Source organism: Rhinatrema bivittatum, chromosome 5, assembly GCF_901001135.1.
Source record: "Rhinatrema bivittatum chromosome 5, aRhiBiv1.1, whole genome shotgun sequence".
Classification (NCBI taxonomy): Eukaryota; Metazoa; Chordata; class Amphibia; order Gymnophiona; family Rhinatrematidae; genus Rhinatrema; species Rhinatrema bivittatum.
In genome coordinates this window covers 18,241,823-18,262,649 of record NC_042619.1, presented here as the reverse complement: position 1 = coordinate 18,262,649, position 20,827 = coordinate 18,241,823, and the positions used below count along the sequence as shown (strand labels likewise).

The 20,827-nt window shown below is 44.7% G+C and overlaps 1 protein-coding gene across 3 annotated transcripts in view; it reads left to right on the top strand.

The window, feature by feature from the left end:
• Nucleotides 1-20,827, top strand: part of PGM2L1 (phosphoglucomutase 2 like 1) — a 222,680-nt gene that overhangs the window by 159,511 nt on the left and 42,342 nt on the right. For 2 of the 3 annotated variants that reach the window (XM_029602068.1, XM_029602070.1), the window contains exons 8-10: nt 3,995-4,092; nt 15,146-15,196; nt 16,263-16,443. In XM_029602068.1, coding sequence (XP_029457928.1) covers nt 3,995-4,092; nt 15,146-15,196; nt 16,263-16,443 — 330 coding nt within the window. The remainder of the gene's footprint in view (nt 1-3,994; nt 4,093-15,145; nt 15,197-16,262; nt 16,444-20,827) is intronic. The other variant, XM_029602069.1, reaches the window with a different exon arrangement.

The window sequence follows — 20,827 nt, the reverse complement described above, 5'->3', positions numbered from 1 at the left end:
GGAACAATGGTATATAAAACATCTAAATAAATAAGTTCTTTTGGCTAAAATAGCCTCTTTCACCTCACTTTTTAACCATGCCGGCCATCATTTGGCATTCCTTCCGCCTTTCTTAATGAGTGGAATACGTCTGGATTGCACTTCTAAGATGGTATTTTTAAACAATGTCCATGTCTGTTTACCTTTGTAGCTGCACCTTTCAGTTTTGTTTTGTTTTGTTTTTAAACTATTTTCCTCATTTTTTCAGTTTCAGTTTCTGTTTTGAAAGTTTAGTGCTAGAGCCATGGATTTACTTACTGTCCTCCTTTCTGTCATTTAATTAAAATTTGATCATATTATGAATACTGTTGTGAAGCAGCCCCACCAACATTACCTCTCACCAAATCCTGCGCTCAACTGAGAATTACATCTAAAATTGCTCCCTCTTGTTGGTTCCTGAACCAATTGCTCCATGAAGCAGTTGTTTATTACATCCAGGAACTTTGTCTCTAGCATGTCCTGATGTTTCACTTACCCAGTCAATATTGGGGAAATTGAAATCTCCCAATTTGGTTAGCTTCCCTAATTTCTCTTAGCATTTCACTGTCCATCTCACCATCTTGACCAGGTGGACGGTAGTATACTCCTATCACTATACTCTTCCCCAACACACATGGGATTTCTACCCATAAAGATTTGATTGTTCATTTAGTCTCTTGCAGGATCTTTATCCTGTTGTACTCTATGCCATCCCGGACATAATGCGCCACCCTGCCAAGTTGCTCCTCTCTATGATTGCGATATAATTTATGAACTGGTATATCAATATCCCATCGGTTACAGTCTTTCTACCATGCCTCTGAGATGCCAATTAAATCTGTCATCATTCACTGCTATACCCTCTAACTCTCTCATCTTACTTCTTAGACTTCTTGCATTAGCATACAAACATTTCTAAGTGTGTTTTTTGTTTGTATTAACATTCTGCTTTTCAGTCGACAGGGATCAATTGGAATCTTTTAGCTCAGATGATTCTTTACTTTTAGGCACATGGGACTACGTTTCTTCTTATTGGAACCTCTCTGCTGGAATGCCCTAACTCTAATGCTTCATTTATATTTTTTGAGGATACCTCCTTCTGAATCATGCGCTGCTGAGCGACTGTCTGCTTTCCCCTTAGAGCAGCTTTTAAACTAAATCAATCTGGGTTAGTCTATAAAATTAGAAGTGAAGGTAGGGGTGGGTGGGAAGATGCTCCTTCCTTCTACTCTTTCTTTCTAAAACTAAGTAGAAGAAATGCCTAAGAGAAAAAAAAAACCCCAATGCAAAATATCCCTTTTTCAAAAATTAAAAGAACAAAAAGCTAATAATAAAAATTATCCCCCTTCACAGAAGGTCTCCCCAATTGAATTCAGCCAGAAAAACATGTTGTAGTTTAGCTCCTCCAATAAAGTAGTCAGAACGAATAGCTTTTGGGGGGGGGGGGGGGAGGGGTTGTCTTTTTTTTGTTTATAAAAAGGCCTGCTTCACCTAAAGCCTTCTATAAAATTATCTGTACTGGCCTGGGATTTTTGTGGTCCTCACTCAGCTGATGAGACCTCTCTTTCAGACCAGAGATATTTCCAGTATTTAACATTAAAGGTAGTCTTCCTCTTCAATCATTTCTGCCAGGAGAGTCGGTGAGCTTCAAGCATTAGTGAGCTATCCACTGTACACAAAATTCTTCATTAATAGTTTTGCATGAATATCCTAAATTTTTTCCTAAAACAATCTTGGATTTTTATTTAAATTTCTGTTCCATCTTTCTTTCCCAGAACTCATGCAGGTAGAGATGACACTTCTACATATCTTGGCTTTTAAAGGGGCAGTCCCCTAATACATAGACAGAACCAAGTATTTTATCTCTTATGACACCAATAGAACTGGGTGGCTGTCACAAACATACAATTTGCCAATCTTAGGCCATGTAAAATCTTATAATGTAAGAGCATTGGTAGCTTCTACAGCTTACCTGTCTCTACCTCTATAGAAGAGAGAGATAAAGCTGCTACATATTTATTTATAGACATTTGATATTTCATTTTTTTTTTTTTTTTTTTAACAAGGTTGGCCTCCAGGAGAATTACAACAAATTCAGAAACAGACAATACCATTTGGCTTCTTAATAGCTGTAAGAATCCAGTAGTGTAGCTTATTCCTTGTTAAAGACAGGTAGGTGGTTAGGACAGAGGAATGGAGGTTTCTGCTGGGAAGATCTGAGTAAAGAGCCATGCTTTAGAGCTTAAGGCATAAAGTTAACAGTATCTAGTTAAAAACTTTGGCATAGCAGCTGAAGACCTGGAGTCTAGTACAGGATAATGCAGAGGACATAGAAGGGGAGGAAAAAAGGATCAATTGGGAGGACTGGAGTTCTCTTGTGGGCGTGTAAGAGAGAGAAGTTGAAATGGGTATTATGGGGCCTATTTATTCATGTACTCAAGGATGAATTTGTTTTCATTTTATCCTGCTTTCAACTGGGAGCCAGTGTAATTGATATATTAGTTTCACGTGAACCTTTGCTGTGGCTCCTACCAGAATTCTCGTAGCTATACTTTTTAGAAGCTGGAGGCGCATCATACTATATTGTGAGATGCCATTGAATAGAGTTGCAGTAACCGATTCTGCTGTAATTAACACAAGGATCACAGTGGCAAGAGTGTTTATCCAGGTAGTTGCTCAGCTGGCAGATCAGGTACAAATGTGTAAGAGGTTCTTGCTACCTTCATAATGTGAGTTTCCTTACTGAGATTCTCATTAAGTTGAACCTCTAGGTTTTGTACAGATTCTTTGGGATGCAATGGGGACCTAACAAGACGGTAGCGATCATAAGGGATGACTTTGATGGCTGATCCAGAGAAGTTCAGATTTGGAGGGGTTCAGTTGGAGTTGGAGTTCTGTGCATACATTTACATCACTGCTTTCTAGGCTCTGACGTCTGCCAGGACAGTAAGTGGCAGTCCATACTAAACAATGTTTAAAAATTGATTACAATTTTTGCTAAACTCTTTCCAGCCATAAATCCATTTTATGGGTTGTCTGAAGGGGAAAGTAAAACGGGGACTTCAGCATCATCCTTAGCTTGGGAATTCCCATATGTAGGACTGATACAGCTGCTTGTCCATGGAGAAAGTTACTTACTTGTAACTAGTATTCTCTTTGGACAGTAGGATAACTTAGTCACACACATCCTTGCACACCTCCCTTTGGCATCTAAACATTTTTATCTTTAGCTATATTATAAGACTGAGGGAGTAGCAGCATTCAGTTGTTCGATGACACTGAATTATGCTGTCCACAAAAAACACCAGAAGGTCTTTTTCTGAAGCCTGCAGATCACCAAGCGTACAAACCTACAATCCTCTCATTGGTCCCTTTTGGCTAATTAACCTAAACTGTGGGGTTGCAGCATGGGAAGTTCTACACATATACAGAAGACTTCTAGCCCTTTCCAGAAAGCTCTGAAATTTTGTTCCTCTGGCATGCCCTTTCACGTGGCTTGTGTGTGATTGGTGAACTGCTGGCTCTAGAGAATATCTGTTGCAGGTGAACATTTTCATTTACAGATAACTATGTTGGTTTTCTAGTAACAGCAACTCAATGGAATGGCATAATCCACTTTCTCTTTGTCATGTGATCACATTCTATCTTTGCAAATGGCTGCATTGTCACCTGCGGTCCTGTCTATGCTCAAAAGCGCTTTTGTGAACTAATATGTGTGATGCAGGTCCCGTGACCCATATGTGATCATTGAGCTGTTATCAGAGAATGTATACTATATTACAGGTAACTAATTTCGCATTTTGAAATATGCTTTTTATTGTTTTGTAATTTGATATATTCTTCAATACATACATATCAGATTTACTAGTGGAAGGTAATTGGAATTTGTCAACATTTTGGTGTGTTTATATTAGGAAACAAGCATCTGGAGTATTACAAACTAATAATTCTACTTTTCTACAAATCATGTTTTCAGGAACTCTCTCTGAGACTTGCAGAAAAGGAGGGTGCCAGGGTGGTGGTAGCAACTGATCCAGATGCTGACCGATTAGCAGTAGCAGAACTACTACAAAAGTATGCACCTTTTTTTTTTTTTTTTTGGTCTGTAACCCATAGTTCAAGAATGGCCAATTCCAGTCCTCAAGAGCTGCAAGCAGGCCATGTTTTCAGGATATCCAAAATGAGTATGTATAAGATACATTTGCATACAAGGGTGGCAGTGCATGCATATCTTTCATGCATATTCATTGTTGATATCCTGAAAGCCTGGCCTGTTTGTGGCTCTCCAGGACTGGAGTTGGCCACCCTTGCCATAGCTGATCATCATATTGTATTGACTTGAATATGAGATGTGGGGTTTTTGGTGACATTTGTCCAAAATCCCACTACTTCATCTTCTGGCAGAGGACTCTGCCTCCTCCCCCAAAGCCAGACATCCTTGTTACCCAGAATTAATGTTCTACCTACCAAATGCTGAAGAGGAATGCCACGAGAAGGCCTGGTGGAGCCCATCCCACCTTCCACTGTTTGGCTCTGTAATCACGTTCCACTGCTCCCAGGGCCACTGCAGTTTATGGGCTTCGTAAAAGGGGCGGGGGGCGGGCGTGTCTGGGGGTGGTCTGGGGCGGGTCCAGGGCGGGCCGGGAGGGCGGTCCCGAGTCCCCCGGCACTGCAGCCTGTACTGGGGGATGCAGAGGCGTAACTTGCACAACAAAGGTGGGAGTGTTTAGGTAGGGCTGGGGTAGATAAGGGAGGGGAAAGTGGGGGGATGCGGAAGGAAAATTCCCTTCGAGGCTGCTTCGATTTCGGAGCGGCCTTGGAGGGAACGGAGGCAGGCTGCGCAGCTCAGCGCGTGCAGGCTGCCGATTTTGCACAGCCTTGCGCGCGCCGACCCCGGATTTTATAAGATACGCGCGGCTCTTATAAAATCCCGCATACTTATTTAAGGTCTACCTCAATGTCTCCACCAGTTATGGGAAGGGAGGTCTAGAATAAAGTAGTGGGGGAGAGGTAAGAGGGATTGATAGGAGCAAGGAGGGAAGAGTATCAGAGGTGAGAACAATAAAGATCAGAGAGTTTGGGACCTTTTTTTTAGTTAAGCTATTTTTAATTAGCTCAAATATAAAAGTGTGTGGCCGGGATGAGGCAGCATCTTATATTTGAGGCCATTTATATTTGGGCCAAAATAGTACTTGGAGGCACTAGAATCTGAAAATCATTGACACATTTATGTAGGAACAAAGAGATGCAAACAGAAATAAAGCTGACTCATCCTCCTTTGTCTGTTCCGGTTAAACTGCTGCTGAATTTCTGATGCTTTAATTTATGTATGGCTGTCATGGCTGTAAAATATATAATCCCATTATGTATGATATGATACTGTGGCTCAAATAATTTTTCATTAAAAATGAGAAAAAGGGAAATTTTGAGACACCCTTATTTTGATAAGATTTCTTCTAGAGATTTTCTGATCCTGTCCTTTGAGAGAGAGCTTGCTAAAAGAATGATTTAAATATACTGTAAAATACTACCTTTTTAATTATTGAAGTTAGCATTAATAATATTATCATATGCCAATCAACTGCAAAGACTTCGCGCTGAAACTGAGAATGCTGTGAACTCAGGGATGAAGAGACCCGCCCCCCCTGACGTCATCATGCTCAGCGGCGAGCCAGTATACAGCCACATTCCACCAGGCGTTGCGCGCCGAAGGGGTGCGCCAAAGGGGCACTCCCCTTTGTGCACCCCTTCGTGCAATCCTTTGTGCTATGCTTATTTTAATTCCCTTAAGTTTTCCTTTAATTAAGAAAATGCCATACTGGGTCAGACCAAGGGTCCATCAAGCCCAGCATCCTGTTTCCAACAGTGGCCAATCCAGGCCATAAGAACCTGGCAAGTACCCAAAAACTAAGTCTATTCCATGTAACCATTGCTAATGGCAGTGGCTATTCTCTAAGTGAACTTAATAGCAGGTAATGGACTTCTCCAAGAACTTATCCAATCCTTTTTTAAACACATCTATACTAACTGCACTAACCACATTCTCTGGCAACAAATTCCAGAGTTTAATTGTGCGTTGAGTAAAAAAGAACTTTCTCCGATTAGTTTTAAATGTGCCCCATGTGCTAACTTCATGGAGTGCCCCCTAGTCTTTCTACTATCCGAAAGAGTAAATAACCGATTCACATCTACCCGTTCTAGACCTCTCATGATTTTAAACACCTCTATCATATCCTCCCTCAGTCGTCTCTTCTCCAAGCTGAAAAGTCCTAACCTCTTTAGTCTTTCCTCATAGGGGAGTTGTTCCATTCCCCTTATCATTTTGGTAGCCCTTCTTTGTACCTTCTCCATCGCAATTATATCTTTTTTGAGATGCGGCGACCAGAATTGTACACAGTATTCAAGGTGCGGTCTCACCATGGAGCGATACAGAGGCATTATGACATTTTCCGTTTTATTCACCATTCCTTTTCTAATAATTCCCAACATTCTGTTTGCTTTTTTGACTGCCGCAGCACACTGCACCGACGATTTCAGTGTGTTATCCACTATGACACCTAGATCTCTTTCTTGGGTTGTAGCACCTAATATGGAACCCAACATTGTGTAATTATAGCATGGGTTATTTTTCCCTATATGCATCACCTTGCACTTATCCACATTAAATTTCATCTGCCATTTGGATGCCCAATTTTCCAGTCTCACAAGGTCTTCCTGCAATTTATCACAATTTGCTTGTGATTTAACTACTCTGAACAATTTTGTGTCATCTGCAAATTTGATTATCTCACTCGTATTTCTTTCCAGATCATTTATAAATATATTGAACAGTAAGGGTCCCAATACAGATCCCTGAGGCACTCCACTGTCCACTCCCTTTCACTGAGAAAATTGCCCATTTAATCCTACTCTCTGTTTCCTGTCTTTTAGCCAGTTTGCAATCCACGAAAGGACATCGCCACCTATCCCATGACTTTTTACTTTTCCTAGAAGCCTCTCATGAGGAACTTTGTCAAACGCCTTCTGAAAATCCAAGTTTCTCACAGGACAAGCAGGATGGTTGTCCTCACAAATGGGTGACATCGAGGATGGAGCCCACCACGGAAAACTTCTGTCAAAGTTTAAACAGAACTTTGACTGGCCCCTACTGGGCATGCCCAGCAAGGCACTGACCCTGCAGCCAGCAGGGGTCTCCCTTCAGTCTTCTTTTTTCCACGCAGCAGTTGCCACGCGGTGAAAGGAGCTCCCTTACCACGTTCCTGACAGGAATTCGGTACTTTTCTTTCCGAAGAAAATTTGCCCCTCAGGGGTCTCCCTTCGACAAATTTTTGTCACCTTCGCGGAAACCGGTAAGTTTTTTGCCTTTTTCCTTGACTACCGTCGAATTTGGCCCTCGAGGCCTGTTGGCACTTACCGAGCCCGCGACTAAATTTGGCCTTAAGCCATGGCAACGGGGTTCCGTCGATGTCCGGATTGTACCCTGGACTATGTCAATCACAGACCCCCATAGGGTTTGTGTTTTGTGTTTGGGTAGTGAGCATGATGTCCTGACTTGCACCAAATGTGCCCTAATGACACCTAAGGGTCGCAAGGCCAGGATGGAGAAGATGGGGCTCCTCTTCCATGCACCCACCCCAACGCCATCGATAGCATCGACGTCATCGGAACCAGCACCGTCGAAATTGCACCACCATCGTCAACCCTCCGGTGACCGTCCACCATCGATGACTTCTCGGCCGTCGACTCCTGTCCCCTCCCCGGATGGGCGAGGAGACCGGAAGGACAAGCATCGCCATCGACGGCACAAGTCTCGGCCTGTCGAGGATCCACAGTCATCGACCTCTGAACAGGCCGAACCACCGACTAAGAGGCCTCGATCAGACTTGGCACCGTCCACGTCTCGTTCGCAGGCATCGAGGAAACCCTCACCCTCTCGGGGTGTGGGAGCCGTGATCCCACCGGTTACGGTGGTCCCTCCGGCTCTGCCTCAGCCTCCTTCTCCCGTCGAGCCGGGTATTGTTACCCCTGGTCTCCGGGCTGAACTGGACCGGCTGGTCCAGGAGGCCATCGAGAAAGCGATGCAAAGATTCCAACCTCCATTGGCACCGTCTCCGGCACCGATTCCGGCACCGCCACCGGCATCGACCCCGGCACCGACTCCGCCACCGAGGAAGGAACCGACCACCGAACCTTTGGTGGAAGCGCTGGCACCGCTACTACAACGTATGGAGGCACTTGTACATGCCCTTCCATCGATGATTCCAGTAGCACCGACAGCGCCATCGTCTCCGACTGGATTTTCATCGGCGGGAGAAACACCGTTCCTGATTCCCCCTTCCGGGGTGGTCCCATCGGTGCCTTCTCGTATATCTCCACCGATTTATCCTTTGGCTCCATCGGTTCCAAGACAGGCACCGACTCCATCCGCAGCACCGAAATCCTCGATGCCGTTCCCAGTACCGATTGTACCACCGGTTCCTCCAAGGTTTCCTTCGATGCCTTCGGATCCTCAACCAGGTCCATCGGGGCTTCAGCCCCCAAGTGATCCCTATGATACCTGGGGTGATGATACATCTTCTGACACAGATTTACCATCACCGCCTTCTCCTACAGAGAGTAGAAAAAGATCTCCTCCAGAGGATCTCTCCTTTATTAATTTTGTAAAGATGTCCGAAATTGTACCTTTTCAGCTGCAATCTGAGACCGATGACAGACACCAGATGATGGAACTGCTTCAATTTTTGGATGCTCCAAAAATCATCGCTTCCATCCCCATTCACCAGGTGTTTCTCGATCTCTTAAAGAAAAACTGGGAATCTCCTTCATCTGTATCACCAGTTAACAAGAAGGCTGACTCCACATACCTCGTCCAGTCAGCACCAGGCTTTCAAAAGCCTCAACTGGATCATCGCTCTGTTGTGGTTGAGTCCGCACAAAGAAAGGCCAAGCGTCTAAAGCCACACTCCTCCACTCCGCAGGTCAAGGACAATAAATTCCTGGACAGTGTGGGACGGAAAGTGTACCATGGAGCTATGCTGATTTCTCGCATAGCCTCATATCAACTCTACATGACGCAATATAACAGAGCCATCCTTAAACAGATGCAAGATTTTGCTGACACATTACCTGACCAATACCAGCCACAGCTTCAGACCCTTCTTAACAAAGGGTTTGAAGCAGGGAAGCACGAGATCAGAACGGCTTATGACATCTTTGATGCCTCCACAAAGGTTTCAGCTACTGCCATTTCGGCCAGACGTTGGGCTTGGTTAAAATCATCCAACCTTCGCCCAGAGGTCCAGGATCGTTTAGCGGATTTACCCTGCTTAGGGGTCAATTTGTTTGGAGAACAAATTCAGCAAATTGTAGCTGAATTAAAAGATCACCACGAGACGTTAAAACAACTTTCTTCTGTTCCGTCTGAGGTTTCCTCCAAACAACCACTTAAGAAGGACTCTAAGAAGTCGTTCTTTCGGCCACGCCGTTACTACCCTCCATCGGCCAGGCCTCGTCCAGCTCGATCCTCTACTAGGCCTCAGCCGCGTCAGCCTAGGAAACAAAGGCCTACTGTAGCCCCTCCTTCCTGGGCCTGCGGCTGGCCTTTGACTCCCCTGTAGGGAACACATGCCAAACCCCTCTTCCAGACATTCCTGTAGGAGGTCGACTGTACCATTTTCTACAACCTTGGTTGCAGATCACCTCAGATCAGTGGGTGCTAACAATTATCGCACAGGGTTACCACCTCAACTTCATAACTCTTCCGGCAGACTCCCCGCCTCTTCAAGCGTGGAGTCTATCCTCCCATTTGGCTCAATTACAACAGGAAGTATCTCTTCTTCTGCAATCAAATGCTATAGAACCCGTTCCTCCCTCTCAACGAGGCAAGGGATTCTATTCCAGATACTTCCTAATACCAAAGAAATCAGGGGGACTACGTCCCATTTTGGACCTTCGAGCCCTCAACAAATACCTTCAAAAAGAGAAGTTCAAAATGGTAACCCTAGGCGCGCTGCTCCCTCTGCTACAAAGAGGGGATTGGCTGTGCTCTCTCGACCTCAAGGACGCTTATACCCACATTGCGATCACACAATCCCATCGCAAATATCTGCGGTTTCTAGTAGGCCACGACCATTATCAATACCGTGTCCTACCTTTCGGTCTGGCTTCTGCCCCACGAGTCTTTACCAAATGTCTCGTAGTGGTAGCAGCATTCCTAAGGAAGAAAGGTGTCCACGTCTACCCCTACCTGGACGATTGGCTAATCAGGGCCTCCACCCAACAGATAGCTCAATCCTCCCTAAAATTGACAATTCAAACACTCCTTTCCTTAGGGTTTCTTGTCAATTACGACAAATCTTGCTTAGTCCCATCTCAAACCTTATCCTTCATTGGGGCAGACTTGGACACCTTACAGGCAAAGGCTTACCTTCCTCTTCAGAGGGTCCACACCCTAATATCCCTGGCTCGCCAGCTCCAGTCTCAGAACACTGCCACGGCTCGCCAGTTCCTCATTCTCCTAGGACACATGGCATCCTCGGTTCAAGTCACTCCCATGACCCGACTAGCCATGAGAGTAACACAATGGACTCTACGACACCAATGGATTCAAGCTTTTCAGCCTCTGTCCTCCATAGTCACAGTCACACAAGCGCTGCGCCTATCCTTAACCTGGTGGACGACTCAGGTCAATCTCCTTCAGGGCTTACCTTTTCTTCCACCGGATCCGCAAGTAATCCTAACCACCGACGCTTCTCACATCGGTTGGGGAGCCCATGTGGACGACTTTCAAACCCAAGGCTTATGGTCCAAAGAGGAAGCCGAACACCAGATCAATTTCCTGGAACTTCGAGCAATCCGCTATGCGCTCCGAACTTTCAAAGATCATCTATTTCATCAGATAATCTTAATCCAGACGGACAACCAAGTGGCCATGTGGTACATGAACAAGCAGGGAGGCACAGGCTCCTTCCTTCTGTGTCAGGAAGCTGCGCAGATCTGGGCGGAAGCCCTCTCCCACTCCATGTACCTCAGGGCCACTTACCTGCCGGGAGTAGACAATGTATTGGCAGACCAGCTGAGCCGTGTCTTCCAACCACACGAGTGGTCACTCGATCCTCTGGTAGCGACCTCTCTGTTTCACAAGTGGGGTTCTCCCCGCATAGACCTCTTTGCGTCCCCTGAGAACCACAAAGTGGACGATTACTGCTCACTCATTCGGAGCCAGCACTCTCGGCCGAGAGATGCATTCTCCCTCAAGTGGACAACCGGTCTGCTCTATGCATTCCCTCCACTCCCTCTTGTGTCAAAGACTCTCGTGAAGCTACGCCAGGACGGAGGAACCATGATCCTGATAGCACCTTACTGGCCACGCCAAGTATGGTTTCCAATACTCCAGGATCTCTCCATCCGCAGGCACGTTCCTCTGGGAAAGGACCCGCATCTGCTCACTCAAAACGACGGATGCCTCCTCCATCCCAACCTCCAAGCCTTGTCCCTGACGGCATGGATGTTGAAAGGTTAATCCTTCAACCATTTAACCTTTCAGATTCCGTTTCTCGGGTCCTGATAGCTTCACGAAAGCCTTCCACAAGAAAGTCTTACTCATACAAATGGAAAAGGTACACATCATGGTGCACTTCTCAGTCCCTTGATCCCCTTTCCTGTCCAATCTCCAAATTCTTGGACTATTTATGGCATCTCTCTGAATCAGGTCTTAAAACCTCTTCTATCAGAATGCATGTCAGTGCGGTAGCCGCCTTCCATAAGGGTATTGGGGGTAATCCTATTTCAGTACAACCCCTAGTAACACGCTTTCTTAAGGGCTTACTCCATCTAAAGCCACCCTTGCGTCCTCCGGCCCCATCCTGGGACCTTAACCTGGTTCTTGGTCGTCTAATGAAACCTCCTTTCGAACCTCTGCACTCCTGTGACTTGAAATATCTCACTTGGAAAGTGTTATTCCTTTTGGCTGTTACTTCAGCTCGCAGGGTTAGTGAATTGCAGGCCCTAGTTACCTATCTGCCTTACACTAAGCTCCTGCAGGACCGGGCGGTACTCCGCACTCACCCTAAATTTTTACCTAAGGTAGTTTCGGAGTTTCATATCAATCAATCTATCGTACTACCTATCTTTTTTCCCAGGCCCCACTCCAACTCTGGAGAGCAGACCCTGCATACCCTAGACTGTAAACGGGCTCTAGCTTTTTACCTAGACCGTACAGTTTCTCACAGGAAGAGCACTCAATTATTCGTCTCTTTCCACCCTAACAAGTTAGGACAACCTGTGGGTAAGCAGGCTCTTTCCTCCTGGTTGGCGGACTGCATTTCTTTTTGCTATGAGCAAGCTGGCATTCCTTTTCAAGACCGTGTTAAAGCACACTCTGTGAGGGCCATGGCGACGTCAGTGGCACACCTTCGATCGGTGCCGCTTCCTGACATCTGCAAAGCTGCAACCTGGAGTTCTCTCCATACCTTTGCAGCCCACTATTGTTTGGACAAGGCTGGAAGACAGGACTCCATCTTCGGCCAGTCTGTCTTGCGTAACCTTTTTCCAACCTGATGTACCAACACCCTTCCACCTACCCGGTAGGGTGCGGATGCCCTTTCCCAAATTTCTCCTCAGTTGTTGTGCCTGCTGCACACCGTTGGGTACATTTGGTGCAAGTCGGGACATCCTCAGCTCGGTACTCACCCATTTGTGAGGACAACCATCCTGCTTGTCCTGTGAGAAAGCAAATGTTGCTTACCTGATGTAACAGGTGTTCTCACAGGACAGCAGGATGTTAGTCCTCACGAAACCCGCCCGCCTCCCCGCGGTGTTGGGTTCGTTTTATTTTTCCTTTCTAGGCACTGCCTGTAGCTTGATAATCAGACTGAAGGGAGACCCCTGCTGGCTGCAGGGTCAGTGCCTTGCTGGGCATGCCCAGTAGGGGCCAGTCAAAGTTCTGTTTAAACTTTGACAGACGTTTTCCGTGGTGGGCTCCATCCTCGATGTCACCCATTTGTGAGGACTAACATCCTGCTGTCCTGTGAGAACACCTGTTACATCAGGTAAGCAACATTTGCTATACTATATCTACCGGTTCATCTTTATCCACATGTTTATTAACTCCTTCAAAAAAGTGAAGCAGATTTGTGATGCAAGACTTGCCCTGGGTAAAGCCATGCTGACTTTGTTCCATTAAACCATGTTTTTCTATATGTTCTGTGGTTTTGATGTTTAGAACACTTTCCACTATTTTTCCTGGCACTGAAGTCAGGCTAACCGGTCTGTAGTTTCCCGGATCGCCCCTGGAGCCCTTTTTAAATATTGGGGTTACATTTGCTATCCTCCAGTCTTCAGGTACAATGGATGATTTTAATGATAAGTTACAAATTTTTACTAATAGGTCTGAAATTTCATTTTTGAGTTCCTTCAGAACTCTGGGGTGTATACCATCCGGTCCAGGTGATTTACTACTCTTAAGTTTGTCAATCAGGCCTACCACATCTTCTAGGTTCACCGTGATTTGATTCAGTCCATCTGAATCATTACCCATGAAAACCTTCTCCATTACGGGTACCTCCCCAACATCCTCTTCAGTAAACACCGAAGCAAAGAAATAATTTAATCTTTCCGCGATGGCCTTATCTTCTCTAAGTGCCCCTTTAACCCCTCGATCATCTAACGGTCCAACTGACTCCCTCACAGGCTTTCTGCTTCGGATATATTTTAAAAAGTTTTTACTGTGAGTTTTTGCCTCTACAGCCAACTTCTTTTCAAATTCTCTCTTAGCCTGTCTTATCAATGTCTTACATTTAACTTGCCAATGTTTATGCTTTATCCTATTTTCTTCTGTTGGATCCTTCTTCCAATTTTTGAATGAAGATCTGTTGGCTAAAATAGCTTCTTTCACCTCCCCTTTTAACCATGCCGGTAATTGTTTTGCCGCCTTTCCACCTTTCTTAATCCCTTTAATGTCCCTTTAATGTCATAATGCCTCTGTATCGCTCCATGGTGAGACCGCACCTTGAATACTGTGTACAATTCTGGTCGCCGCATCTCAAAAAAGATATAATTGCGATGGAGAAGGTACAGAGAAGGGCTACCAAAATGATAAGGGGAATGGAACAACTCCCCTAAGAGGAAAGACTAAAGAGGTTAGGACTTTTCAGCTTGGAGAAGAGACGACTGAGGGGGGATATGATAGAGGTGTTTAAAATCATGAGAGGTCTAGAACGGGTAGATGTGAATCGGTTATTTACTCTTTCGGATAGTAGAAAGACTAGGGGACACTCCATGAAGTTAGCATGGGGCACATTTAAAACTAATCGGAGAAAGTTCTTTTTTACTCAACGCACAATTAAACTCTGGAATTTGTTGCCAGAGAATGTGGTTCGTGCAGTTAGTATAGCTGTGTTTAAAAAAGGATTGGATAAGTTCTTGGAGGAGAAGTCCATTACCTGCTATTAAGTTCACTTAGAGAATAGCCACTGCCATTAGCAATGGTTACATGGAATAGACTTAGTTTTTGGGTACTTGCCATGTTCTTATGGCCTGGATTGGCCACTGTTGGAAACAGGATGCTGGGCTTGATGGACCCTTGGTCTGACCCAGTATGGCATTTTCTTATGTTCTTATGTTCTTACGATTCCTCCTTATCTGTTCCTCAGAGTTCCATTGTTAAAGCAAAATTAGAGGAGAGATGGCACACTTGTCTTATACCTCTCCCCAACTGAACAGACTGAGTACCCCCCCCCCCCCCATTCACCCAAACTCGAGCTTTTGATACCTCATATAACTTCCTTCTCCATATGCAAAAGTTTTCCCCAGTTCCACCTTCTTCAAAATCTCAAATGTATAGTCCCAGTGCACAAGGTCAAATGCCTTTTCAACATTAATAGCCCACAACAAGGGAATTTATCCATTTGATAAAATACTACCTTTTTAGATGTGACTCTCAATCTGTAGATCCTAGAATATTTGAAAAATCATCACAAGAAGCTGAAGCTCCTTTTGGAAAATAAAGTAAAATGAGTCTGTTATTGCATTCTACATTCAAAGAAAATTGTCCACTGTGGATGTGGTGATTTGAAAAATGTTAGTCTTCTGTCATTCTTAGGATAGATCTATTTTGTATTTCTGACAGATTTGATGTGCCGGTGAATCATAGGTCATATCTGTTTCCAGACATACACAGGTTGGAAATTCCTAATGTGAAGCATGAATCTTAGCCAAGTGCATTGTTCCAGGTTCTGAAAAAGTATATAATTCTATTACTAAAGAGGAGTAGGCATAGTCTAGCTATTAGACTTGGAACTGGAGATTGGTTCTGTGGATTCTAGGCTTCGCTATGTTTCTGGCTTTGTGAGATTTCAGACTGTCCGAACTAATCCCCCTGCTTTAGTCCACCTGATTGCATAATGAAAAGTGAAGATTTTATTTTTATTTTAAAAATTTGTATTCTGTTCTACCAGCCTCTCTGGTATACATACAAATGTCCTGGGGGGGTTTTGGCCCAGCAGTTTCCTCTTGTTCTTTTGGGCTTTCAGCTCATTTGGAACTGGCTTCTGTTGGGCTACATGAGCCTTCATTCACAAGTACCCATAGATTTTCCCCTGGTTTTTTTTTGTGGTTTTTTTTTAATATTCCTCTGTCATTGTAGCAATAGTCCTTGAACAGAGGCCACAAGTAGCAGCTCCCTCCAGAACCCATCTAATATCAACCTTAAGTCTGGTCACTGAGTGATGACAAACTTCTTTCCCATCCAGGGGCTGTGATTACTGCCCCCACAGCATTCCCAGCAAACCTGGGATCAAACCCAAGTAGTCAACATGGCACTTATACAGGATTGGTCCTCAGGTGATCATTCTTATTATGTAGTAGGTTTTTTTTGTATAACTGAGGACTATTTTCACATTGCCTGTGTAGTTGCAAACTATGTGGGTGGTTTTAATGCACACATTTTATGCAAATTTTCAGAGAACCATGTTTCCCCATGAAAATGTACAAGGACCCAAGTACACACACTAAAAGCATCCATGTATTTTGCTCCTGCTATTTATGCAGGCAGTGGAAGCCAGAGAAGCAAAATAATGCATGCACATTCCAAATTTGAATGTACATGAGCAGTCTCCCCCCCCCTAAACATGTTCACATTTGTATTTGATGAGGGAAATTTTCAAAGCCTTTTACCCAGGTAAATTGTCCTCTAAAGCACATTGATGACAACTCAGAAATGTCTATGGTTAATGTCTGTTTTTCAGTGGCCGCTGGAAAGTGTTCACAGGGAATGAACTGGCTGCTTTGTTTGGATGGTGGATGTTTTCGTGTTGGAAGAAGAAGCATACAAAGGAAGCAGAAGTGAAGAACATTTACATGCTAGCAACCACAGTCTCCTCTAAAATCTTGAAGGCCATTGCTCTCAAAGAAGGATTTCAGTTTGAAGTAAGAACTTTGTAATCCCAGGTATTTAGCTGGTAAGACATGACATGCCACACAATTACATTTTTATTCTCAGAACTGTTTTAACTCCTTCTTTCAAGTTGTTAATACCAGACTCCAAATCCAATTTCCTCTTCCCAATCTATCAAAAAACATTTTTCAGTTCCTAAATTTAAATTTTAATGACAGTTGGTCATAGATTGAAGCTAAGAGACCTATAGGTATTGAAACTTTTGTTATTCAAAAACAGGCCATGGATTGTGCTTTCCATAATATTGAACAGTACTGGAAGCAGGGAAGGTGAAATTGACCTGAATCATCTGACTTGACACTCTATGATACTCCTGTTCCTTCTTTAAAAGTAGTGCATGATTTTAATTTATTTTTGAAGAACTTGTTTTGAGCAGACAGGATCTTGTTTAAATTGGAACCTCCAAAACAACATATCCCTCTACTGTGCTGCAGTGGTGTGTTCATGTATTTTTCACAGGACAAGCAGGATGGTAGTCCTCACATATGAGTGACATCAACAGGATGGAGCCCAATCACGGAACACTTTTGTCAAAGTTTCCAGAACTTTGACTGGCATGCCCAGCATAGCATCAACCCTGCAGCCAGCAGGGGTCCCCCTTCAGTCTTCTTTTTTCCGCGCAGCAGTAGCCATGCAGGTTAAGGAGCTCTTCAGAGATTCCTGACAGGAATTTTTCTCACGGAACTTTGTTGAAAAAAAATGTTACCCCACAGGGGTCCCCTTATCGATTTCTTTGCTCTGCGGTCGAATGGTAAGTTTTTTGCCCGTTTGCGGTCGATTCCCGTATAGTTTTTCCCTTGCGGCCTACCGGCCATCGACCGCACTGTGACTAAATTTTGTCGAAGCCATAGTGTCTGGTTTCTGTCCGTTCCCCGACTGCACTCAAAGTCCATCATTGACCCTCACATGGTCTGTGTGATGTGCTTGGGGTCCGGCCACGATGTGCTTACTTGCACCAAATGTGCCCAAATGATACCAAAGGGTCTCAAGGCTTGGCTCGATAAGATGGGTCTTCTCTTTCGGCCAAAAACCCAGACGCCATCGATAGCTGCGACGTCGTCTGAACCAGTGCTGTTTACGTCGCGCCAGCATCGGGAATCCGCTGCTACCCGACCGGCCTCGACGACTCCACAGGTGTCGCCCCCCCCCTCTGTTCCCCCTCAGGAAAAACACCAGGGTGAACATCGAGAAAAACATAGACACCATCATCGTAAAGCTCAGGCCATCGATACAGGTAAATTTTTGACATCGATGTCGTCTGAGCCTCCGACAGACAAGCCCCATATGGAAAAGGCTTCGTCCTCTTCTGTCTCTGGATCACCGAGGCGTTCCCCACCTGGACAAGTGCCGAGATCCGCAATTCCACCTTCACCGGTGGACCCTCCGGCTACGCCAGTGCTACCTCCCACTCCGGAACTGGGTATTCATTCCCCAGGTTTCCGTGAGGAATTGGATCGGATGATCCAAGAGGCCATCGGCAAAGCACTCCAGGGCTTCCAACTTCCATTGATACCGGTACCGGTTCCTCCTTCGGTCACCAACCCGATACCCATGGCGCTTGCACCGCTATTGACTAGAATGGACAAGTTAATCCATGCCCTTCCACCGGTGGAACCGAGGGACCCGACTCCTTCCTCACCAATTCCCTTGTCATCGGAGGAAGATGAAAAAACACCGCTCTTCATTCCACCATCGGGAGTGCCGCCACTGACACATCCATCGATGTCACAGATTCCATCGGTGCCTCCATCGATGCCTTCGATTCCTCCTTCGGGACCATCGATGCCCAGGCCAGGGCCTTCAGGAATAACTCAGTTACTTCCTTCTGAAAAACATTTGGGAGCTGGTGATGATCCTTATAATCCTTGGACCGATGATTCGTCCCAGGATTCTGATGATCTACCTTTACAGCCCTCCCCTCCTGATGAAAGGAAGCGTTCTCCTTCAGAGGACCTGTCCTTTATTAATTTTGTAAAGGAAAAGTCTGAAATGGTCCCATTCCAGCTTCAAACAGAAGAGGACTCTAGACATCATAAGAACATGCCATACTGGATCATACCAAGGGTCCATCAACCCCAGCATCCTGTTTCCAACAGTGGCCAATCCAGGCCATAAGAACCTGGCAAGTACCCAAAAACTAAGTCTATTTCATGTTACCGTTGCTAGTAATAGCAGTGGTTATTATCTAAGTCAACTTAATTAATAGCAGGTAATGGACTTCTCCTCCAAGAACTTATCCAATCCTTTTTTAAACACAGCTATACTAACTGCACTAACCACATCCTCTGGCAACAAATTCCAGAGTTTAATTGTGCGTTGAGTAAAAAAGAACTTTCTCTGATTAGTTTTAAATGTGCCCCATGCTAACTTCATGGAATGCCCCCTAGTCTATTATCCGAAAGAGTAAAAAACCGATTCACATCTACCCGTTCTAGACCTCTCATGATTTTAAAGACCTCTATCATATCCCCCCTTAGCTGTCTCTTCTCCAAGCTGAAAAGTCCTAACCTCTTTAGTCTTTCCTCATAGGGGAGCTGTTCCATTCCCCTTATCATTTTGGTAGCCCTTCTCTGTACCTTCTCCATTGCAATTATATTTATTTATTTATTTTATTTTATTTATTTATTTTTGGTTTTTTATATACCGATCTTCTTGCATTGGATGTAAATCAAACCGGTTTACAGTAAAACAATTCAACTTGCCAAGTAGCATTACATGGAACAAAGAACATGGAACAATGTAATAGTGCTTACGAGCATTACATTCAACTTGCCGAGTAGCATTAAATGGAACAAAGAACAAGGAACAATATAATAGTTCTTACGAGCATTACATAGAATACTAGTAACAAATTAAACATTTGAACCTTTAGAGACCATTAACAATAACAGTAACAAATTGTAATAATAATTTTACATAAAACAACAAAAAAAACAAAAAAAAAAAAACCTCCCTGCATGGGAGATAACTTATTCGGTGACAGTTTCCACGATACCATAAGCAAATTAAAGGAACAAGCGCTAGCGGTCCAATCTATAACTACGCCAACTCCCTCTAAGCGGTATTATCAGACGTCTCATCGACAACCCTTCTCTAGACGTCAATATAGAAATTACCAACCCTTTAGAATGCAGTCTTATCCCACGTACCAAAGACAGCAGACTCATCAGACTCCTCAACACCAGCAGAGGAGAGGCAAACCGAGATCACAAAGACAACAACCGCAACAACAGGCATCGGCCTCGGTAAAGCCCTTGCAATCTTTTTAGTCATCAGGCCACCACCACCTTCATCAACAGCACCCCCTGGCAGAATCACAGCCCACTTTTCTGCCTGGGAATCAATAACAACGGATCAGTGGGTATTAGAAATAGTGAGGAATGGCTATCAACTTCAGTTTGTCACCAATCCCCCCGTTCCACGTCTAACACAGCGAGGTTCCCAAACACCACAACCTCAGCTCGCACAGGAGATTGCCCACCTCTACCAGCAGAGGGCAATCAGATACATTCCCCCAGCAGACTGGAACAAGGGATTTTACTCTCCTTATTTCCTAATTCCAAAGAAATCGGGGGGCAACCGCCCTATCCTAGACCTCAGGGAATTGAACAAATGGATAGTTCGGGAAAAGTTCAAAATGGTTTCACTGAAGTCCATTCTTCCACTATTGCAACCCAGGGACTGGATGTGTTCCATAGACCTCAAAGATGCGTATACACACATTCCAATCCACAGATCCTCTTGGCAATACCTATGTTTTCAACATCACAACCAACATTATCAATACAAGGTACTTCCCTTTGGTCTTTCGGCAGTGCCACGGGTTTTCACCAAATGTATGATAGTGGTGGTGGCCCACCTCCGACAGCGGGGTCTAACGGTATTCCCATACCTGGACGATTGGTTACTAGTAGCGTCGGACCCGACGACCTTAATGCATCATCTCACAATGGCAATCAACTGCCTTCAGAGTTTGGGATTACTCATCAACTACCCAAAATCCAACTTACAACCTACCCAAGTTCTCCACTTTATAGGAGCTCGCCTGGACACCATTCGCACAAGAGCATTCCTTCCGGAGGACAGGCAGATAAAGATACGGTATCTCCTTCAATCACTAAAGGACACACGGTACCCAACAGCTCGCAAGATACTAATGGTCTTGGGACACATGGCGGCAGCAAACTTCACTCCTTCAGAACGGAGGAATGCTAATTCATCCAATCCACTCCTCCCTCCACCTGACTGCATGGAGATTGAGCGGTCGCTACTGACAGCACAGGGAATATCAGCAGTAGCGCAAGCAGTTCTTCTAGCATCACGAAAACCATCCACTAGACGCAGCTGTACATTCAA